General features: G+C 40.1%; 1 protein-coding gene across 1 annotated transcript in view; it reads right to left on the bottom strand.

The window, feature by feature from the left end:
* pdzd2 (PDZ domain containing 2) overlaps positions 1–24348 on the bottom strand; it is a 58288-nt gene that overhangs the window by 28885 nt on the left and 5055 nt on the right. Inside the window, exons 2-4 of the mRNA XM_059337869.1 lie at positions 8597–8944; positions 7237–7715; positions 3482–3998 (exon numbers count right to left, since the gene is read on the bottom strand). Coding sequence (XP_059193852.1) covers positions 3482–3998; positions 7237–7715; positions 8597–8716 — 1116 coding nt within the window. The 5' untranslated portion in view covers positions 8717–8944. The remainder of the gene's footprint in view (positions 1–3481; positions 3999–7236; positions 7716–8596; positions 8945–24348) is intronic.

Here is a 24348-nt window from a genome sequence, read left to right as displayed (position 1 = left end):
CTGTCTCTATGTGTCTGCCATCCTGTCAGGGGTCTACCCCGCCTCTCAGCTGGGATTGCCTCCAGCCCCCTGTGACCTGTGTTAGGATAAACGGTTCAGGCTAACGAATGAATGAATGATGTCTTTTGATAACAGTCATAAAACCGATACACAACAACTGGGATCTATCTATTTTCTTCCGTTTTATATGTGTAACCACAGGGACTGTGTGTACTGCCAAATTGCCAAAATACAGTCTATGCTGTTTCAACACATCCTGTGTAGACAATGATGGAGGTCGCTTCTGCACTGTTATGTCTACACAGGCTACATTGTGAAAGAGCCATGGTTTGTGATGTAGACCTGGTCCCATGCTGTGTTGAGAGAGAAAATGCTGTGAATTTAAACCTTATGGGCAGACAGAATAAAAACTTTGAAAAAACATCTCTGGGCATTTTGTATGCCACCTGCTCCACAAAGACTCAGCCAGGACAGTGTCAGTTAAGTTACCTCTTAACTCATGAAGTGGAGGCAGTGTGTGAAGTGAATAAGCATCATTCAACACAGTTTCAGTAATACTGTCATGGTTATTGTACTTCAAATGTACTTACAAATGTTGTAATTGTGGCTGGTGTGCTTGGACCACTCCACTATGTGGCACTAATGTAATGCCTGTATCAGTCTATAACTTCTGAGTGTTGCTTTATGCTGTATATTATCTGCAATGGTTGGTAAGTCCATCCACATCTGCATAGCGTCTCCACTGATCATAAACTTAGTGTATTAACTGGCAGTGCTAACTGTGCACAGAGTGCCCGGTGCTTGTTGTAAAAAAACAGAGATCGCTAAGTGAACACCTCCTGTAGCAGCAGCACATACACACTGTGCTGCTACAGAGCTAACTGTTAGCCTATTAGCAATTTGCAGGCTGGACCCTAAGGGGTTAACATCCCCTCCGGCTCTGCAGCTGGGAGAGACTGCTGCAGGAGGACTGTGCCGCTTCGACTCGTTCTTACTCTTAAGCTGGCCCCCGTGGCTTGTTAAAAGAGTAAGAACGAGTCTCCAAAAGTCTCCAATAACACCAGAAAAAGTCGCTGGATTTCTCACTAGTAGCTTTCTTGAAAAATAGTGTCTAAGGGGGTCTGAAAAGTGCTAAATATAGCAGTTGGCAACACTGCTTTGCAGGCTTTTACAAATGGCGCGTGTTGTTGTTGAGTAGAGTACTACGTCACAACCTGCTTAGCATTCTATCCAAGGGGAGAAAAACGGCCCTGCTCTTCAACAGGGACGAAAAAGTCCCGTCAAAAGGCCGCTCAGGACGGCTCATATACAAATTAGGGGCCTTTTGTCGAGTGAGACCCTCATACCGGGTATTGGGTTGTCGTGGAAACACCCTTATCAACACAGTTTCTGTGAAGAAGACCTACAATGTTAGTCTGGTCATTGCACAATGTAAATAGGGCTCTCAGCCTTCTTAAACCTCCGCACTGCCACTGTTCATAGCTTTATCAGCCATTTTGATGAGTTGTGGACCTAAAAGGTTTTATATAACAGAGGTCACTTCCATATAGGGCACAAACCTGCTGGCTACAGACATTATACTGCATTTCCAATCCCTCCGATACGCCAGCTGTCTGTCTCAACCCTCTGACACACATGTTAAACTACTATCCAATCACTCCCTGCTTTCGTCATACCAGTTGTTGCAGGGTGGGGATCCTATTTATCCATTCAGACATCTGGACACAGATCTGTGGACCACTCAACAACTGGCTGCTGGATCTGCACCAGGGTGTTGAAAACTTTGAAATTGTAACTATGTTTAAATTGCTCCAGACTTCTTCTTCTTTTTGGGACAAGGTTGTAATACAACTGTGTGTCCATTAAGCACACTGGTGACTTTTTTTCCCACAGAATCAATTTGGCGTCAAGAGCTCCAGATCAATCTCTACGGAAACGCCCAGTCTGCCCCTGGTCCATGAGCAGAGCTGGGGGCGCTGGGCAGTGCAGCGTGTGCAGGGGGCTGCATATAATCAGCAGGAGAAGAGAGAACTGACCAGCATAAGCAGCTTTTCTTAGTATGAAGGGGCATGATCAACAGTTGGTACCCTGCTTTTAGTATGTTTTGCTTCCAGGTGAATACTCTGCTAGGATGTGTTGGTTATACTACAACAATCACATAGACACTAAATGTTTTTCTCCTTTCATTCAATTAGCTGTATTTTGTGGTTTTGTTGTGCATAATCTTAATGTTTCTAGTATACAGTGACAATGTGTTGTGACCCTCTCATTTTACAAAACAACAGCCCACACCAAAATACATATAACAAAAGAGAAAAACATTAATAGAAAATATAACCATGGTTATTGATAAGTTAGATGTTATTGCCACAACAGGGAGTTGCTTTTAGTGTGGTAATAGGGTGATTTTAAAGATCATGACTAGTATGAGTCCCTGTCAATCCCACTGTTATTCATTCCACTCCAGCTCTAGCTGCACTCTGTCATCCACAGTCCTACTGTCTACTGAGCACACAACAGCTCTGTCCTTAAAAGACAACAGAGAGCAACTCTCTTACTGATGCTAATCAATTCCAAGTGTCAAACCAGACTGAGAAAGCTTTGAACTCTGTCTTATTCTCTCTGGATTAGCTTCAATACCATTTTGCCTGGAAGGTAGTAGGTAGAACATGAGACATGGATGAAGGAACTGAATCTTGTTGAATTGCTTAGAACAGTATGTTATAATTTGGCAAATACAGGGCATATAAACAATCATTATAAACCTGACAAATTATATTCATTTGTCAGTAAAATAATTAGATAAGTTGATACCAAGCAAAAAGCAAAAGTTTCACTGTCAAAGTATTTCTGTTAATTACCCCACGATATCTGCTCCTGACAACTAAGTCAAACAAGCATGATTCATGCCTTAAGTGTTCTGTTTGGACAAGCACCAAACCACCATTGTTCCTGAACCTTGGTCAAGTGTTTTATTAGCCTAAATATTACCACATGAAAGACTCTGGACAAAGTCCTGAGCTTTTTATGCCCCTTGACCTCCTCCATACAAATTCTGTGCAGATATCACACTTCCTCGATTGGTAAAAATGTTTTTGTAAGAGGTGAAAAAGCTCTGCAGAGCTGCAGAATTACATGATAATTATTTGGTTCACTATTAGATATAATAACCTGGAGTTTAATGTGCAGCAGAAACACGCACATTCTCTCTAGATCCAGATCCTCCGTCTTTGGAATTAAAGAAACAGTTGTGCTTGAAAGTTTGTGAACTCTTTAGAATTTTCTATATTTCTGCATAAATATGACCTAAAACATCATCAGATTTTCCTGACCTTATTTATGCAGAAATATAGGAAATTCTAAAGGGTTCACAAACTTTCAAGCACCACTGTATGTGTGAGACAGGGAGTGGTCTGACCCCCTACCCGTCCCCGTCATTGTGCATTCAGTTCAAGCCCTGTATGTCAGCAGTGTGTCTTACCTGGCTTGAAGTTTCACTGCTGAGAGAATCCATTTTGCAGTCTAACAGCTGACTGTGACTCCTTGCAGGCAGGGTGGCAGTGCATCCACTGTGTAGACGCTGTGAAATAGTTCTCATCTGAGAAAACGTGTCTGGGTTTTTCTCTGTGGCTGTGTGTGTGGCGAGGATGCAGTCTGAGCGGTCTCCTGGAAGACTGACTCCTGCATCAGCAGAAACAGAAGAGCCATTGCAGCCATTGTAGCAGCTCTGTAGTTCTAAGTCGGTACTGTTCCTGTTGTCTCGGTTAAAGGATGACCGTGATGTGACACCAAACTTGCGCGTTCGTTTGCAGTTTGCCGAGCTGTCAGACGGCTCATAGGTAGCTCTGCCCTGCTGCTGGTCTTCACAGCTGTCACTGCTGACAGGGGTACTGATGCTATCATTGACATTGCAGGGAGGGAGAGGAGCCTTTCGCTTGACTCGCCGCAGCATGATCAAGTAGATACAGCCTCCGTTCCAGCACTGGTCAGCCAGGTAACTGTAAAAAAATAAGCATTGATTACATCCAGGCTCAAATATCATAAGTAAAACTACAATCCTCACATGTCCCTCTAAAAGTGAAGGTGATCTCTTCATGAATCCCGTGTAGGCTTTCTTATTAAATTAAACTGGACTTAGGTGATACATTAGAATCAAGAATTTGTAACTAAATAGTTGTTCAGTTAGTGGCTCTACCTTGCCTGGCATTGGCAGACTCATTTGCTAATGCATATTGGTCTGGAACATGTCAGTTCATTATTTCTTTGCAAAGGGTGCAGACAAAAATGCCTCAGAGTGGACCTAAAACCAGTCAGAACGATGAAACATGCCCCCCCACCAATTAGAGCAACACAGTGTGTGGTGAAGTGCAAGTGCCATGCAAGTTCCACTAAAGTCACTAAAATGTGTTTCTGAAAGTTTCTGAGAGTTCTGTGAGGCTCATTTGATCTCAGTCATCCTATCAAACTCGCTGTTTTGCCTGGAGAGAGCGAGGCCGTCTGAGAATCAGTCTGAATGGGAGAGTAAGCAGACTCATCTGCCAGAGCAAATACATATCAGCTCGGCAGATTCATCTGGTTTCCAGGCAAGGCTCTGCCATCTGCTCAGAGAAATTTCCTCGAGTCTTTTTTCATTACGATTAACATGGAGAGTGTTGCTCAGCAAATCCAGTGTTTACACAGGATTGCAGGTTTGGATATGACCTCTACCTGATATCAGGGTTTAATTTCAGAATAAACTACAGTCACCATGTTTGGCTTACGTTGAAATCTTTATTTTAAAATGGTTAAAATCTGGATCATTAGTCTGATTCTTCCTGTGGCTGCAGATGCAGCTGCATCTCTGGATCTGAGCAATGAAGTTAGCCAGTGAAAATGTAGGACAACAAATAGAAATGACTGGCATAAACATAAATAATACAACAGACCTAAGCCCACTGTAAAACATTACAACATAATTTGCTTCCAGTTGCGTTCTCTCAGTTTGAAGAGTCCGTTCTTCCAACGTGTGTCGATCTGGGAATCAAATATGATAAAACTGGTGCTTCTCTGGAGAGTTCACGTTTGTCAGGATGCTGATGTGACAGATTTTATAGGGAAAACAAGAGGTGTGTCTGTTGACCACAATCCAAAAAATATATACTTCTACAAGAATCACAAGAGTGGCCTATTTATTAGTTCATTCATTTTTTTTTATCTCATAATGGCAAATTGCTAAAAATGGCAGCCCTGATTACAACTCTGAAATATTATTCTGTGTGCCAATATGCACCATAGGTGCAAGACACACTGTTCAATCTTTGGCACACTTATTGTGGGAGTGCCTGTTCATTGTTTTTTCACTGGTTCTCCTCTACCATGACTCAGTACTTTTAGACAGCTGACTCAATTCTCATCAGTATCCCTCCGTCTCTGACTGGTACATTGCTCGTAAGCTGTTAAGCTGTTGGGACCTCTAACTCTACATACTACTATTGTGATATATATTCTTTACCTACAGCCTTAATTTAGGCTTTAAACATGTTACAAAGTAATTATACTTTCCCCATACTTTTCTCGATTGACTACTTCTGCATACTAAACCATTCAACGATCAAAATTTTGCTCGTTAAGGAAATCCATGCTTATATTAAACTTTTTCTACCTTAGGGTAATGAAGTTCAGCTTCCAAATGTAAATTTTACATTTTAGCTTTTAGGTTTTTAGCATTGCAGTCGATGCATTTCAGGTCTTTAAGACAATTAATAATTGTTTCTGCATTTACAGCTATGCAATTTGTTTCAACTTTCAGCATTCCCACGCATTTTTGATATTAGCAGAGATACAGAGTGAAAGGGGGAGACAGAGGGGAAGACATGAAAGGAAATGGCTCTGAGTTGGATTTAAACCAGATAATAATATCTTTTTGTTAGGACTTCCAGTTTTTGAAAAAACAACAACAACAACAACAACAGTAGTTAGAGAAGTGGGATCTGCATTAAATGACCGTCGCAATCACTTATGGCCAAAAGATAAATGATAACCTATGATGATAACATGGGGAATGATTGGGAATGGTGTGCTATGTTTTTTATCACACATTTTTGAAAATCGCAAAAAAACCTGCAATCAAATTTCCCATAGCAAAAAATGGAAATCTACATGAAAAGAGCTAAGAAACACCTAACTTTGGGGCTGTACCAATTTACTATACTTTAACATAGAAAAATGTTTAAACAGGTCACGAGACTACGGACTATATTGGGCCAAATGGGCATTTTGATTACTAGTAAGTTTTTGTTTTTTAAGAAATCACAGTTTACGATTTACGCTTTTTTTCAGACCAAGTTTATAATGGTTGTGTATTGGACTGAATGTTCAGAACTAGAGTGGATGACATCACAGATAGAGAGGCTGGACATTTTTCTGAAAGAAATCTGAAAAACCTGTGCTTGTCCCGACAGCTTTCATTCTTTAAAAATCATTTAAGGCCACGCTGGAGGGAAATGTGTGCTGGTTGCAGACATCCCACTCTGGAATTAATTGTACACATTTGGCTCACTGGGCCTGAATGTTATAGCAACTCCAACCAACTGTCCCATAGAGACTAATGATAACTGGGTCCAGACAATTCTAGAAGAAAACAGAACAACTAGTTTTTTGCAAAGTTGCTCACATTTTTTTTACTGCAGACATGAAACTTGCATCAACTCGTTCAGCAGAGCCTTTTCTTTCTGATGCTATTATTTTGTTGTTAGGACTTGACGTAAGTTGCAAAATAGTTTAGTCGAATAAAAGCCTGAATAAAACACTGCGTCTTCACAGGAAATCCAGCAGTACGAATACCCATTGTGAACCAACAAATAGTTTAGTAGAATGAAAGCCTTAGAGGTAACCGTATCTTACCAGGAAACCCAGGACAATGCTGTTTTTCAAAGTAAAAGCCCCACAAAGTAAGTATTTCTAAAGAGGAGGTTAAGGATGTGTCTGAATTGTAAAACTCTGGCCCATCGTCAAAATTTCTGCCCAAATTTTTTTAGTTTTGACTTTATTCTATAACATTATAACATTAAAATATCAAAATGCTTTATTGTTTCTTTATTTTTCCAAACAGTGGTTGAATATTTGTTGTACAAATATTATTTGAATGTAACAATGTGAATTCTGTTTAGGGTGGATTTTCACGCCAAAAATGTTTACTGTTTGTATTCAAGGATGATTTTATTTCATATTTCTGCTATTATTTCATTGCTTTCTTACCTCGCTCCACTGACATCCACTCCCACCATCAGCTGTCCGTTCAGTGATAGGAGTTCATCTCTCAGTTTGATGCCCCCACAGCGGGCTGCTGGGCTCCTCTTCCTCACCTCTGTCACCCAGATACAGCCCACATCCATGATGGGGCCCTGGTCCCTCCTCCTCCTGGGACCTCCCTTCTTTCTTCCATCAGGGTCCCCAAAAATAGGGATGTTCCCGAAACTGAGGCCAAACTCAGTGGTATCCCCCTCATCTTTACTGAGGGAAACAGCATGAACCTCAACGTCTAACCCCTCCCTGCAAGAGGATGGGCTGCCTGATGGAACAGTGTCAGCCTCCATGAAGTTGAACTTTATGTATTCCATTAACTTCTGAATCGCAGCCCGACACAGGGACATGTCCTCCAGGTTAACACTGTTAACACTGCTGTTACTGCACACACTATCCCCTTCCCCATTCTGGGAGGAGTCCTGATCCACCTGCTGGAGGAAGAAGAAGAGTGACCAATCAATAAATGAAGCTGGATGATAACATGCAATGAAAAGCTGTAAAAATACCAGTGTAGTGTTAGCCAAAAGTCTAAATTTTCAATTGTTGTCCCTCAACCTGATGTTAAATGTACGGAAGAGAATTAAGGCCAGGCAGGAAAAGAAAAATAATGAGAGAAGGGAAAAAAATGAATTATGCACTTGGAGAAAAAATTTGAAATGACAAGCATAAAGTCCAAATACAATGTCAAGAAAAAAGTTGAAATGTCGAAAAAAAGATGAGTTGAAAGTTGAGTTTGGTAAATAGACTGCAAGCTACAACATTATTTCTTCAATATGTCTAATATAAATGTCTGAAAAAATTACATAAATTACATAAAAGCAGATTTCCCCAAAACAATAGTCGTAGTAGCTACTACCAAGAATCGCAAATTTACGTGTAGGGTTTTAGCACTACTATACCCTTAAATATTGTGGTTATTGCTCATTTTATGACATTGCTGAAAATCAGGTTGTAGCTTGCGGTCCACTTAACTGTTCAGCTAGACGTGCATGACACGAATCTGTGAATATCTTTCCAACTTTACTGAATTCAAAAAGTTCAACCTTTTTCTCAAAATTGTATTTCAACTTTATTCTCATCATTTCGACCTTTTCTCTAACTGCATAATCAAAAAATTAAATCCTACTTATTTTTTGCCTGCCTGGCCCCAATCCTCTTCCGTATAAAATAAATAAAACATACAACAAAGTTAGAACCGGAGAAAGTGAAACAGGAACAGCTAAATAGGATAAAGAGGTTGCAGGAGTAAGGCAACATCATGCAAGGTAACACATGTAAGAGTAGAAACACAGGGTTGAAGGGGATGAAGTACCTTGTAGCCAGAATTGTCTTGATTCAGGTTGTAATCCTGCTGTGATCTGGTGGTCTGAGCCCCATGCCAGTTCTCCAGCAGTGAGAGGATGCTGAGGGCGTTGTCCTGAGTGATGGGCATCCTGGCATCCTGGGCCTGTTGGAGGTCCCTCAGCAACAGCCGCTCAGATGCTTCCAGCAGTTAGTGCAGGCACATGAACCAGTGTGTCCCAAATCCATCTCTGACAGAAAGGAGCAGCAGGGAAACTGGACAAACTCTACTCAGAGATTTCCAGATGAGCCATGGTGGAACATAACAGAATACAGGCAGGATACGTCTCCTGTGGCGTCTGCAGCATCAGGCCATTTTCTAAAGAAAAAAAAAACAACATGTCAGATTGGAGTAGTAGATAAAAAGTTAAATAAAGAGGAAAAACATTAATAAAAAAAAATGTTTGGTTTGTTCCTTTTGTAGCCTTGCTGATGCTTCCTCTTTTCTTATTCAGCAAATCAGCTACATCTGCATCTGCACCTACAATGTTAATGAATAATCCATATTGAAAGCTTATACTGGGAAACTTGGAATCACTTATTACGCACAGAAAACATGACTGTAGGATCTTCAACATTCACAATCAGCTCTTGGCAGTCATTTTGAGCTGCAAAGGGTTTAAAGGGCTCTATTTTTGTGAACTCAGCAGCGTGGTGTAGATGAACCCTGCCCAGTGCCTCTCAAGCATGCCAAAAGAACTTTTGACAATTTCATGGCCAGGCTTTCCTAGTGCATGCACTTGGATTTGGGGTGGAATCAGAAAGAATACATTATCATTTATTATAGCTAAGTATATTAGAGGCTGTGACGATTACTTTAATCCCCTTTACACACAGAGCTCTTCCTGTCATGACATGCTGACAGTTTGGGAATGTTGTGGAGAGTTTTGCTTAGAGGAAACTTCGATCCCTGGTCAGGGCATGGCATCCAGTGTGGGTCCTTAATGATAACTGCCATCAACATGTATGCACTACCAGTCATCAGATACCCAGCTGGCATCATAAACTTGCCGAAGAAGGAGATAGAAGCCACAGATATCAAGACAAGAAAGCTCCTTAGCATGCATGGCTGTTTACCCGAAATCCAGCAAATTGAGGCTATACACTAAGCGGAAAGAAGGAGGTCGAGCCACTATCCAGGATGAGACATCAAAGATATGTGAATACATAAAGAAAATGGCCCCAAATGATAAGCTGCTCAGTGAATGTCTTAGACAGCAGGAACCAGGCAAAGGTGAAGATGATGATGAGGAGCAAGCCCCTACAGTCCAGTACATAATAGCAGGGTGTAGGCCGCAAGGAGGAACAGCGTACATAGAGAGGCACCACCAAGTAGCTGTGATAGTGTACAGGAACATCTGTACACAGAAGTACCTGAATCTTGCTTGGACATACCACAGAGGGTGGTTAAGAACAACAGGGCTAATAGTCAGGTGGCTTAGGACCAGATTTGAGAAAAATGGGGACAGGTCGGACAAAAATACAAAATTTTTTCCACATGCTCTCTATCACCATAGGTTTCAATTTTTGGTAGGAGCCATTTCATCAGGATTGCGGATCAGAGATGGCAGCCATATAAAGTCTATGAGAACCAATATATCTTTCAAGCCACTTAAAAGGTCAATCTTGGTGTCAAAAACTAAACATTTTCTGGGTCAAGGAATTATTTAAAGCTATTGAGAATATCAGTAGGTTATTACTTTTGCCAACAATACTTTATTTTGTTCATTTTGACAATATATGACAACATCTACACTATTGTAGATTATGCACAACGTATTTTTGCAACGCACATCACAAGCATTCCAGCAGACAACAAGGTAAGTAACGCTTGTTCTTCACTATTAATAAGGTAAATAAGGGCCTGTGGGACTTCAGATTCCAGACTGCCAAACGGTTACTGGCTTACCAACCTGACATAGTGGAGGTGGACAAAGTGCAGAAGAAGGCAGTGGTGATAGATGTGGCGATACCAGCTGACGCCAATCAGGAAGAAGGAACACAAAAAGATTGAGAGTTACCAAGTGTTGAAAGAACAGCTGCAAGAGATGTAGAAGGTCAAAACTGAAGTGATCCCCGTTGTAGTAGGAGCACTGGGGGCAGTGACCCCCAAGCTGGGAGTGTGGCTCCAGCAGATCCCGGGAATAACATCTGAAGCCTTGGCTCACAAGAGTGCAGTCCTAGGAACAGCTTAGATACTGCGCAGAACCCTCAAACTTCCAGGCCTCTCTTTATATATAGCTTCTAGTTCTGGTCTTTTTATAGCAACATCATTTTTACCCACCATGTTACTAAGTCATACAGACTGACAGGTAAGAATTTATTAGACAGAATTGGTTGGCTGTCATTCTGCATTATCAGCGCTAGATATAAAGAACACAGTGATCATGATATCAAAATATTAAAATCTTCACATCACATCACTCGGGATGATGCAGTCCGAGGTTCATTAAAAAAGTAGCTTATGAAGGTTTCATTATCTGCATCCTCCATGGCACTTTTCGAAGACATTAGAAAACAAATGAAAGCACAGTTTTAATTTTGGTAGAATAATTCAAATACCAGGTAATGTAAGGTCAAAAAATAAATCACATTTCTAACTGTCAGCCTGGGCTGTCCGGTATGTACATGTACCGAGCCTGCTGCCCCAACCCTGTGGAACTCCCTCCCTACACACATCCGCAACTCAGACTCACTTCACTCCTTCAAAATCAACTCAAAATTCACCTTTTCAAGACAGCTCACAGGACCTGACTCCCACCGCCAAACCTGAACTTCTCTGTATTTTGTATTGTTTCAATGTATTATGTTAAGTGACTTTAAATACCTTCAAAAAGTGCTATATAAATCACAATAATAATAATAATAATAATAATAATTATTATTATTATTATTATTATTATTAATAGTATTAAGGCACACTTTATCTTACAATTTACATCTTGCAGGACTTTTAGTGTGTGCTCAAAGCAACAAGTTGGACGTTCCTGATAAAAACCTGTTTTTGTAGAATGTCTGTGGTAGAATGCCACTGCATACCTCTTTCTGTATACTTCTCTCGGTTTAGCTGGCTTTCTGTACACTTAACACCAGTTATCCTCAATGGTTGTTAACTTTCACCTCATCTGAAGAAGGTTAAGCCATGACACCACATTTTCAGTGCCTGAAAAAAACAACAACATTTGTTTATGCTAAATCTGCCCATTCATAGTAATGACCAACATCCTGAAATACACCAAAACTAAAAATTGGCTCATCTTATCCCACGTATGGCTACTGAAATGAAATGAATTAAAACCAACAACTGCCTGGATGATAAAGCATATATCAATAAATGTAACTTCTATAACGTATAATGTTATGTGTTGACAGTGATGATAACTTTGTTGTAATTTATCTGAAACACACTAAGCCAGCTGAGTCCTTCAGGGGCCCCTTTCACAACGTAGGGTTTCCATGTGAAGTGAGGAATCTGGGTTGACCCTTCATCTACACGCTTTAACTACAGACAGAGAGCTGAGTGCAGCCACATCTGTGGCAGATATAGACAAAAACGCAGGCTACCATGAGACCACACTTTAATGACTATGCAGAGCCTGGGCTTCAAATAAACTCTTGGGCTTTGTGGTACCATCTGCCTCTACTATTCCTGTACACTCCAACTGAAGGCAAACAGGGCCTGCACTGCTCTGGCCTGGGCTGAACCACGGACTGGAATAGGAGTTGTAGGTTTACAGGGAAGTAGTGGAGGTGAGGGTATGATGGAAACTCAGGGAGATGAACCTTTCATAAAGTGAGATGAGGATGCAAAGAAGGCACTCAGAGACACATTATCGACGACTAAAGGAAAGTTGAGAGATGAACAGGAGCTCTCCTGGGTCTGGTGAAACATGGTCAGTGCAAAAATGACAGCTCCTCCTGTTTGGGCAGCTATATGTCATGCACATTCAATCTGTTATTGTTTTATGGTATGATATTGACTGAGCACACACTTTTCTATAACTTCCCACCAACTGACTGACTGACTCCAAAGACAACCTCCACCTTCATTACTAGGGGTATCTCAATCCAATGTGAATACAACAAAGTATAATATCTAACACACTTTGATACAACACAAAATGGAAAACCTAAGAAAATGGGGTTAGCCCAGATATAAAATTCTAAATTTAGCAATACCCATTAAGAAAAACATTCCATTAATTTGCTCTAATATTATCTCTGATATTAATGGTTGTAACTGGCACACACCAAGCCTTTTTTTAAAAAAAAACTCATGTTAATAATTCCAGAACTTTACATTCACAGCGTCTTTCTTTTTTTAAATTTAAATGTTGTCCTCCAAACCTGCTACAATGTATTAGACCCATGGGAAACATTTTCTTCTACAACACCATTCCTATTCCTGGTTTGACTCTTCTCTACTAGACAATACTCTCATCCCACATTTCTTTCTGTAGATAGAATGCCATTGTTATCCAACCACTCTCCTGTTCAAATAGATATTGTTTTTCCAGAAAGCCGTCTTTCTCCCTGATCATGAGATTTGGCCCTTTCATGCTGTCGGATGAAGACTTCCTTGCTTATCTAACAAGACAAACAAATGTTTTTTTCCAGGAGTTGGAAGTGAGAGAGAGATTTGTTGTAAACACACAGTGCCATTTAAAAAAAACCCCAACATGCTTCATTCTGGATTCAAATGTCTATCAAAGAAAATGAGACACATACAGTATGTGCAGAATGACATATTTACATTGATATAAGACAAGGAAGTTGCTGAGATAACTGTGGATCCTGGCAAATGTATCAGTAACCTCTTAACATATCACAGAGTTTTGGCATCATGTTATAAATTTAATCTGACAAAAGGTTAGCTTTTTATCATCAACCACATGGTAGTAGATTACTCAGTTCCCATTTAAAGTGGAGTCAATGTTTCATCTATTGAGTGCAAATGATCCACACTTTCAAATTAGTGTTTAAGCATTCAAGCACTGATTAATCATTTGAAATTGGACCAAACAAGAGTTGACACACTGGACAACTCTGCCCTATCTCCTTGCTTTACATGTGCAGACAGACAGGAAGATTTCAGTGATTTATTGATAAAATAAACTAGCCACTTCACCAACTTTATACTAAAAAATTCAGTTTACTCATCACAGTTAGTAATTCTCAGCATGAGTGGCTCTGGAGGAGCTTTGCAAAGTCTGAGAGGATGCTAATAAGATGCATTATGGGAAATGCAGGATTCAGTGTATTCAGAGAAATAAAAAGATGGCAATAAGAGGGAAATCAGGGGAGAGAGAGAGAGATGGGGAATGTTGCGGTTAGAAGAAGAAGAAGATTACTTTATTAATCCCACAATGGGCAAATTCAACCTCTGCATTTAACCCATCCTTTTTTACACACAAGTGAACACACCATGACCTGTCAGTACCAGGAATCCCGGCGACTCTCCAGTTACAAGCCCGATTCCTAACCTCTAGGCCACAGACTGCCCTGGTTAGTAGTCAGCACCTTAATCCATGGCCACCAGAGAGCCTTTATTTAAAAAAATATCCCTCACAAGTTCCAAATTTTGCATAAAAGCAATAATAAATAAATAAAATAGCCTTGTTATATAATTACAAACTATCAACATTTTTGTCTCACTATTCATAATGTTCATAACGTTCCTAAACAAGCATCTCAACTGCATGAGGTGAGTAGATCTAGTTATACACATAAACATTTCCTAAAAAAAGGGACAGAATTAGTTCTCTTACTGCCCCCATGTTTTCAGTACAATTATAATCAACCCCTGTTTATTACAGCTGCAGTTGCAATGATGTGAGAGTGTTCAGAAAATTCAGTTAAGTACTCTCATCCCCACAGACAACTGGCAAACTATTCCCTTTCCCTTTATTTAGAGAACCTCTTGCAAGGGACACACATACTGACATGACAAAATAAACTGCAATACAAGCTGGAAGGATATGTTCATATGCAACCAAACAGTGCCTACAAAATTACTGTAAACAAACACCATATGAGAAAGCTATGACAAACTCACAGTTGAAACTTCAACTACAGTTCAACACATTGAATATTGCCATACAGAGTTTTGAGTTATTGCTAAAAGAAACATTGAAGATAATCCAGAATGTTTTTGTTTGTGTCTCCCAAGAGATTTAAGCACAGGGGTGAACTGACAGCCAGCTATATGCACAGAGAGGAAGAGTCACATCTGTCCCGTTAGGGGTGAGCGTTATGGCCCTAAAAGAATATTACAGTATTTCAGGGTTTTTGCGATAACTATATTCTTGAAGAAATTACAAATACTGAAAAATAAAAATAAAATATGATTGTTTTTAGTCTGTATAAATAAAATAAAAAAAATGTACAACAAAATAAAAATCAATAATAAATCTAAAATGTAGTGTAAATTACAAATCTCAACAGTTGCCAAATACAACAAATTTACTCTTGACTCTTGAGCAAATAATAAAAATAACCTTCCAGGGGGTCCAGGGGGCATCCACTTTGAGAGCTTAATGTGAGCAAACATCTCACATAACATTTTTCACAGTCAACAGGGCTTTCCACTAGGACAAGGAGTAGCCAGACAGTGTTGAAAAAAGCTGATTAGGGGAGTCCGGGGGCATTTCCCCCTGGTGAATTTTTTTTCACAAAAGCCCAAATTTGGTGGCCTCTCACACATTCTAGTGCCACTATTCCATCATCATCACACTGATCTTAATCATATTGTAATTAAATATTGTAAAGGAGAATAAGGGTTCCTGTATGTTTTATTTAATGCATCTTATTTTGACAGCCTTCTTGTAAATTCTGTGGTGGATTCTATTAACACACTGTGCTCTTATTTTGAAAGCTGCATGTGTGTAGCGACAGGAAGTAATAGTAGCTTCTTGTGATTAACACAACTTTAATTGGTAGCTAATGTTAGCTCGCGGCTAACGAACAGCATAATGCAACAGTGTGTTCGGACCTCTGACGGCCCGGACAGGTTGCTACTAGTATTCAGTTCAGCTTGCGTACATACGCAGACGCACACGGAGAGATGATGTGGGGACGGGACTGATACAGACAGGTAGGCACGTTCTTCTGCCATGCTTGAATTGTTCTGAATCATCGGGCAGCTCACTAAATTCAGTACGTGTATGAATGTGCGTGCATGCCTTGGAGGACAGAGAGGTGGGGTGGGGTTTTTGACTGACTGACGGTTGACAGACTGCTGAGCAACGGCAACACAACGCTAAATAACCTTATATCATGAATAGTGTAAATATACTTTCAGTAGCTTGAAATGTGACGTTAGCACAGCGCATGAGACTATTCTACTAGTCTAGTTAATTAATAGGAAACCCTTACGCCACTACGTCAAGAAGTAGGAATGTTGCTAATATCATGGTATGCATTTTTTTTAGTCATAAAAAAATTAACCCGTATTATCATGAACGATACGATATGGCACACCCTATGTCCCATACATATGAAAACCATTTCTGCATTATTTACTATTTAGTTACTACTATTTAGTTTACTTAGTATAGATTTTTACAGGGTTTTGCATTTATCTGCCTTGAGATGTGAAATGGTCTTGTACTATTTTCTGAATCAAAGCTGACTACGTGGCCAGTCAGTTTGAGTGCACAAAGATTTTGGGGCATGAAAGAAACCTGGTGTTTTCCTCAATGCACTTGTTTCAGAAGGCTGCTATTTCAAGGACTGCCATGTTTACCAGCTTAGTTCAAGGTAGGGTAATCATTCCTCTTGTTCTAAGCCAGAACCTGTACTTCCATTGTCACTTGTAGTCACCAAAAATAATTGGAGTTTTTTGATGACACAACTCCTGCTGCAGCAGCCATGAAGAGACAAGAATCCGCCTCCCTTGATTAAACCACCACCATATGGTTTTCTTCATGCAGTCCTCAGCCTTCTTGTTGATATTCACCGTCATGATGGACATGTGCCATTGTAATTTATAAACCTTTGTTTAGTTTAGTTCTTTGCATCCATGTTTGTGCCTCTTCTTAATCTCTTGGTAAGTCTCCTACAATAGCAGCTCAGTGCTACAACCTCATCTGATAGAACTGTTATAACTATGATCTAATATTCTCTGCAACATAAAACCAGCAGAGAGAGGTAGTCCTGGAGGAGTACACACCAAACTCAAGAAAGAATCCCTGCAGACCCCTTGCCGCTCCATCATACTGCTGAATGACTATTCCTTTCAAAATAAAACTTGCTGCATCACACACACAGCCTACAAACTCAAGCCTTCCCACACCCAATGTCTTAGACAGCAACCACTGAGCTATCATAAGCCTAGCACTCACAATAGCAAATGACACTGATCACCCCTTCAATCAACACTCCCCATCACAAACATATGGCCACAGATACACGACTAGACGAGTCTCTTCTGCCATAGCAGCACTGAACAATCTGGCCCGCTGACACTGCTGTGACCTGGGATGCATCAATGTGTATGTTAACAGTTTTTGTTTGGTCTACATGTTTCTATGTTGTACTGGCTATGACAACAACAGCTGTCTCACAGACAATACATGTAAATGACATTAATCATCCATTCTGAATTAAGGAAATGTTAAAGACATAATGTTGGAATATGTGGAAACCGAGGAAGGCTTATATCTTTTGGAGCTGGGTGAACAAGGCTCTGACTCCAAATATACAGGACCTTTACAGTTACTATACAACATACTCCATCTGACAGCTCAGCTTTGCAGACTGTTTTCTTACCAAGCAGAAGGATACGCTGAAAACAATCTAACCATTGTAAAGAAATCTATCTATAAAAGCAAGAAGCGTGTGTGTGTGTGTGTGTGTGTGTGTGTGTGTGTGTGTCTAGGGTGTCTAGGGCATATCTCGCTGACCGTCAGTCAGACTGACCTAAGATTTCGTATGTGGCTTGTGCATGGCACAAAGGTGTGCATCCTGGATTTTGCAGATTTTTGAATTTTGAATTTTTTGAATTTTTTCATAGGACATGTTGCGGCATTGCACGGTTTATGATCAGACACCTTTTAGGGGAGCTCCGCCCCATTGTGTGATAGGCCTACACCTGGTCAGTAACCCAATTCACTCAGGATTTCCAATAATATTCAAATAGTTTCCAGCGAATATCAATGTTCAATGTGTATGTGCTGGATGGTGTGTGTACCTTATGAAAAGTAAGTGTTTTATGGAGTTGCAGACATTGTAGTGTGGCATGTAATGTGCAAATTCTGTTATTCGTGACTAGCATGCTAAGCAGAGGTTTAGCTTTATTCACTTCTTATGTTGCATCTCCCACTATATAAATACACACTTCCTATGGACACTGCACTACTGTATTTGAATTCAACATTTAAATTCAACATTAAAGCAAATTGATTTCCATATTGTCTTGACTTGGTTGTCATTTTCTGCTTTTCATCTTAAAGACAATACAAATAATCAATAGTATTGGCTCAAAATCAACGGGGTTGTTGATTCAAGTCCCCCTAAATGTAACTACTTGATCACTGTTTCAGGAGTTACTGGGTCATGTTTTCCCTATTAACTACCATTTATGTAGTATATTTCCTTTTCTGCATCTGTACATCTTGTGTGTGCTTGGCGACATGCTTGTCACACTATCTGTGTAATCATTTTCACATTTTTTTATATGTATCAAAGTTCGGCAGCAGTAAAACTCGCCTCAAGTCCATTCCAAGACCTTCAGTTTCTCTTCAGAATTCCATAATGTCGTCCCCTTTATTGATCCTCGTGACTACCACGGTGTGGCTCTGCTTGATCTGCTCCTTTTCTGGAGTACAGGTTTAGGGCTGTTACAGCTCAGGGACAGTCTGCGGTAAGATCGTTCCAGAGCATCACTGAAGTGAATTCAGAGCAGAGCCATGCCGTCAAACAAAAACAACTGACTGGAAAACAGAGATATGAAGTCCACAGAGATTTAATATCCACCTACACCTGTATGCGGTTGTGGAAATCTCCTCTTCTACAGTATCTGAAAGCTCCTGTAATAATGCTAGCTAAACTAAAAGTAACCATCTTTCTCCCTACAAAGGGAAGATTTGATTAAGGATTCCATTAATTTGAGTCATCCGTGTGTTTGTTTTAGCTGATTGAGCTAGCCAGCAAAAATGTAATTGTTGTGACTAAACTGCTTAATTGTAAAAGTGTTTGGATTGTTGGCAATTACAAAAACATTCCAGATGCATTCTCTGGACTTGAGTAGAGTGGGCCCTGGTTTACAGCCTAGGAAAACCAATCACACTTGGCCAACAGAGATGAATATGTTAGGCAATGTATGAAAATGTCTCAAACAGCAATCTAAACTTCTATCAAAATATCCCAGTGAGTGTGTAAAATGTTTCGACACACAGACAGGTGAGACACACAGATAGACAGAGGGGACAGAAGCAGAACCACTTCAACTGAACACACATCGGGTAAATAACAACAGTATTAACATGACATTTCCAGTAACGACCTAAATCCCTCTAAATGGAGCCCTTCCCCCTCTGTACATAATCTCCAGCTCACGGCTCAACACTTGTAACAGAATTAACGTTACAACATTACGGTCTACATTGATACAGATTTACAGCAGGACTCATCCACTGTCTCTGACACGGTTATCCATCCATCCTTTATCTTTAACCGCTTATCCTTTACAGGGTCATGGGGGGCTGCAGCCAATGGCATCTGACACTGGGCTAGAGACAAAGCACACCTGGACAGGTCGCCAGGCAATCGCAGGGCTGACACAAAGGGTCACACAACCATTCACACTTATATTCACACCTTTGGGCAATAGAACCTAACATGCATGGTTTTGGACTGTGGGAGGAAGTCACACTACCCTGAGAAAAGCTACGCTAACACAAGGAGAACAACAAAGACAGAGCTATCAATTATATTTACATTCAACTGGTGGTAGTGTTTCTATAAGACATGGGCGGCTGTAGCTCAGTTGGTAGAGTTGGTTGGCCCCAAACCGTTTGGTGGTTCGATCCCTGACCGTTGCAACCTTGAGCAAGATACTGAACCCCAAATTGCTCCCGATGCTGTGTTCATCTGTGTGTGAATGAATTCCCAATGGTGGCAGGTAGTACCGTTTAGGGTAGCCTCTGCCACCAGTATGAATGTGTGTGTGAAGCGCTTTGAGTGGTCGCAAAGCGACTAGAAAAGCGATATATAAGTGTAGGTCCAATTTACCATTTACATACTGTGTGAAACATATCAATGTGCCAAGTATTTAACAGATTATTTTAATCTTCTAAATAATTTGTAAGGTGCAAAGGAGTTAAACGATGATTGCCCTGAGTGGCACTGTGCACATGGCAGGTACAAATAATTTTTATACTGGGTTGCAGCTATGTTGCTTAGGGATGAGATGATATTTGATTGTATTGTGGATCTCAATTAAAATAACACTCACAAGTTTAAAGTGAATTTACATTATCGGGATAATTGTGAATATCATGAGTGACTTGAGAAACCTGTCTACCTTGCTATCGTACAGTTTTACAGTTATTTCCTAATTCATGGTGAATTGCCACAAATGTTATATATTACCGATGTGGTAATGTGTGACCGTTCTTTCTGTCCTATGCCTGGCTGTTGTTACCACAGCTGATTTTTCTGCCATGGTCTCAGCAGAGCGGAGCTGTGGTCTCTGGTGAATTGATTGCAGTTTACAAAAGTTTTGCCTCTAACCCTAACATTAACATTAACTTGGCCACAGGTCATGTGTAACAGTTCAACTCAAGCAGTATTCATTTTATTTTACAGAATATACGCTTCCCATTTGATGTATTCTTTAGTTCCATTTTATGAGCCATCAGCATATTTTGATGGTTATTGGGAGAATGTTGTGGATTTCAATTATTTGGCCAGAATAGTCACGCTTTGAAATTTTCATATCATCCCACGCCTAGTGTTGGAAGCTTTTGAATCAAGGCTTCAAGACAGAAGATTACAATGTCCCAGCCAAAGAAAATCTGGTCAATGTTATCTATGTGTATTAGACTTTTGATATTATCAAGGCACGTAGATTCATAATATTTTGTCGTTAAATGTAGTCTACTTTTGCCTATATTATATTTCAAAACACCTCCATTCAGTGGACTTACGTGTAGATTAATGCTATTTAAAACAAAACAAAACATCAAGCCGTGTTGACACTGCAAAAGAGTCACCCCCTCAAATCATCTAAATGCATGCTCAATTTTGTATGCATGTGTATATTATGTAGTGTCATCTACATAGAAATGAAACAGATAATTTGAACATAAAAGCCTTAATAAGTGATACAGATTATAAAGAGAGCAGGGGGGTGTTAGTGAGTGTTAGTGGGTGTTAGCGCAGTGAGTCTAGTCAAGGCTAACCCAACCCAGGCTATACAAGCCAGCATTGTGCGCGAGCGTGGAGTATATAAGCAGCCCGTATTAATCAATGGAACAGCCAGGAGCAGCCAATAAGATGTCGCAAAAAGTGGTGAAAAGCAGCGCTGAAGAAGCTTTATGAAGAATATCAGGTGACGGTCACAAAAACAGGCAATATTGCTCCCATTAACAGAGCCAGAGAGATGGCATTGCAAAAAAATTGCAGACTGATAAAATGCACGAGTAATTCAATCCTACCTATTGTAGTTGTTAATAAATATAACAATTAGATCACTAGATACAATAAGACTGGTTATATTATCAGTAGGCTGAATACTAAGAGATATATTCATAATGATGGTGTAGGCTAACTTGGGAGAACTCACAACTACAATGAATTTATTGTTAACTGGCCTAACTGGGCGAAGTAACCCTGCCCTATATTAATTATTCTGTTACAAATCAACAGGAGCAATCTCAACAGCAAAAAAAGGACTCGGCCGCAAGTGAAAACGTAATAATGTTTGGGCTGTATCTTCATTCTACAGATTTTGTATAACCATGCACCTTGCTATATAATAGGACACAGTTGGAACAACTACTTAAGCAAGGAATGATGAATTGAGAATTGGCAACTATATAATCAGCTACTCTTTGACACGATTTCTATCAAAGGATGTCGGCTCGATCTGCAAGCATCATATGCTTATGGGAACTGAAAACCAAAAACTCGATATGGAGTACAAAAAGCTAAAAACGTAATAAATTAAGTTGGAGATAAAGAAACTAGAGAATGATGTAAGTATACATTTTACCACAGCAGCAGAAGGTCATGGTTGAGACTGGATTTAATCTGTTTTTTTTTTTTTGTCTTGACAGCTAGAACAAAACAATGAATAAAAAGGACAACTAAAAGATTTTGCACACTTTTCTTAAATTATACATGTTTAGCTTTCAAATAAAGGGTTCACTCCACAAGTTGCATTGAAAAAAACCGGATTAACTGAAATAGGTGTGTAAATTCATGCCTCGTCACATTGTGAAAAAAAAGTTGTACGCCAGACTATTTGCTTAAAAAACTAAGTCTACTAAATCGGACATGACAAAAGTGACGCATGCACGAAAAGAAACGTGGCGATCTGCCTTTTGGGATTTTGTTTCCGCCCTCCAGAAATAAATTGACACACAGCTAAAGTAAGCTCGCAAGCTAGTTCGGCGGTAAAAGCTACCATGGTTACTGCGAGGGGAGTCACATAAGCCAGTTTATTGGAATGCATCTCTCACTTAAACTAGACTTATTATACTTATCATAATAAACCAGGCTTTTCCTTAATCCACATTGATGGAACACCCCTCATCAACATGTTGTGACCTACTGTATTAAAGGCCTTCGACAGAATTATTAACACAGAAGCTGTTAACCAAACTAGTCACCAATCATTCACAACCAAAGAGAGAGATGTGTTGGTACGATGCACAGGTATGAAACCAGATTACAAATGCTTTATTAAAAATTCTAAACTCTCTAAATTCGGAGTTTTCCACACTGTGGGAAAAGTACCTGTTAAAAGAGTTACAAATATGTGCAATCACATAAGATGCTTCTTTAAGGAGGTAGGGAGAAAGGAGATCAGGGCCAGTGTGTTTTTTGGGATTATTCTTAGAAATGCAGCAGTTACTTTTTCCTCTACATTGACATAAAACAGACTGTTAGGCTTAATCCAAACTGAAAACGAAATTACGCTAATTTAGTAGCCTTAGTATTGGAATGTTGCTATGGGAAAGCTGTAATACCAGCCATGAGGTCAAGTTTGAACACTTCAAACACATACAAAAATACTGTAAAGCAGTTTTACTTTCCCTCACATCTCTTATACTATCCTTCAGACTAACAGAGTGCCTACCAGAACTCCCTAAATTTGCTGCTATCCCATAGTGCACCACTGGTTTATATTCACTAATGCACAAATCACAGCCATGGACTTAAAAGTCTCACTGTGTTTCTCAAGGTGTGCACACTCAGATGGTGCAGTACTGTTGGGTAAACAAATTTCTCCACTTTACAATTTGACAACAAGGATTAGTTCTCTACTTATTGTTCCGTGTTTCAGGCTGACCTACATGTCTCATCCAACCCATCCCCCATTACCCTGCTCTTCTTTAAGGCACCATATGGCCGAGGATTACAAAAAGCCCCATTTCAGTACATCCGAAACGCATTATTTCAGAGTAAAGAAGGAAACAACATTAATGTAGACACTGACTTTTCCAACATGTTTTGAACCACTGCCCTAAATAGACTTTAAAGAAGAATTATTGAATGACTTTTTCGGCGGCTCTTTTTTCCAGAGCTGTTTTCTGTTATTTTAGATTAGCGAAGTCCTCATCCATATTGCTGACAGAGGCCTCTGAGGCTATTAAGAAGCCCAGTGAGGATGAGATTCACCCTGAGATGCTTAAGGCTCTGGGCAATGTTGGGCTATCTTGGCTGAATTTAGGATTAGATTCTTTAGGGTCAAGTGGAGATCAGGCAAGGACAGTGCCTTTGGAATGGCAGACTTTGATAGTTGCTCCCATTATCCAAATAAAGGGACAACAGTTACCCCTTTTTCGACCAAGGCAGTTCCAGGGCCGGTTCAGAGCCGGTGCCTAACCAGTTCCTCGCTTTTCAACTGCCAAAGAACCGGCTCTCTGCCAGGAAAACTGGTTCCAGAGCAGCACAAACTCCTTGCTAGTGAACCACGAACCACTTACGTCAGGGGCTGGGGGCGGGATTATCTCACCAACAAGACCGAATGAAATGCTTATCATTCATTTCATTTTATTTGTTTAACTGCAATGCGATTGATACAGGCTAGCGTTAGCTTACAACAAAATCTAACTTTAACATTTTACGTTCAGTGTAAATAAGAACGTTAACGCGGTCCATAGCGAATAAGACGAGCAACAATAATGTGTTGTTCCAGTCATGTTTGGATGCCAATGTAGGCTCACAAAGCCAGGAGCAACATTTGCAGAGAGACGATTTAGTCCGACATTGTTGTAATTATAGTCTCAGAGACGTTTCAAGACATATACAGTGACGTAAGGACATGGCTCTTGAGCCTGTGGAAAAGCAAACAGGTTGTAAGACAGTTTGCAAGTTGAACCAGCACCAGCCCAGCACAAGAACTAGGTTTGCATTGGTCGAAAAGGGTAAGTGCTCCAATTATCAGTGTATCCCACTGCTCAGTTTACCTGGAAAAGCCTATGCCAGGGAGCTGGAAAGAGGCTCCATCCAATTGTTAAACCTCAGGTCTGGTTGTGGAAAACTGGACCGGCT

The sequence above is a fragment of the Centropristis striata genome, chromosome 7, assembly GCF_030273125.1.
Source record: "Centropristis striata isolate RG_2023a ecotype Rhode Island chromosome 7, C.striata_1.0, whole genome shotgun sequence".
NCBI lineage: Eukaryota > Metazoa > Chordata > Actinopteri > Perciformes > Serranidae > Centropristis > Centropristis striata.
This window is presented reverse-complemented; position numbering and strand designations above follow the sequence as displayed.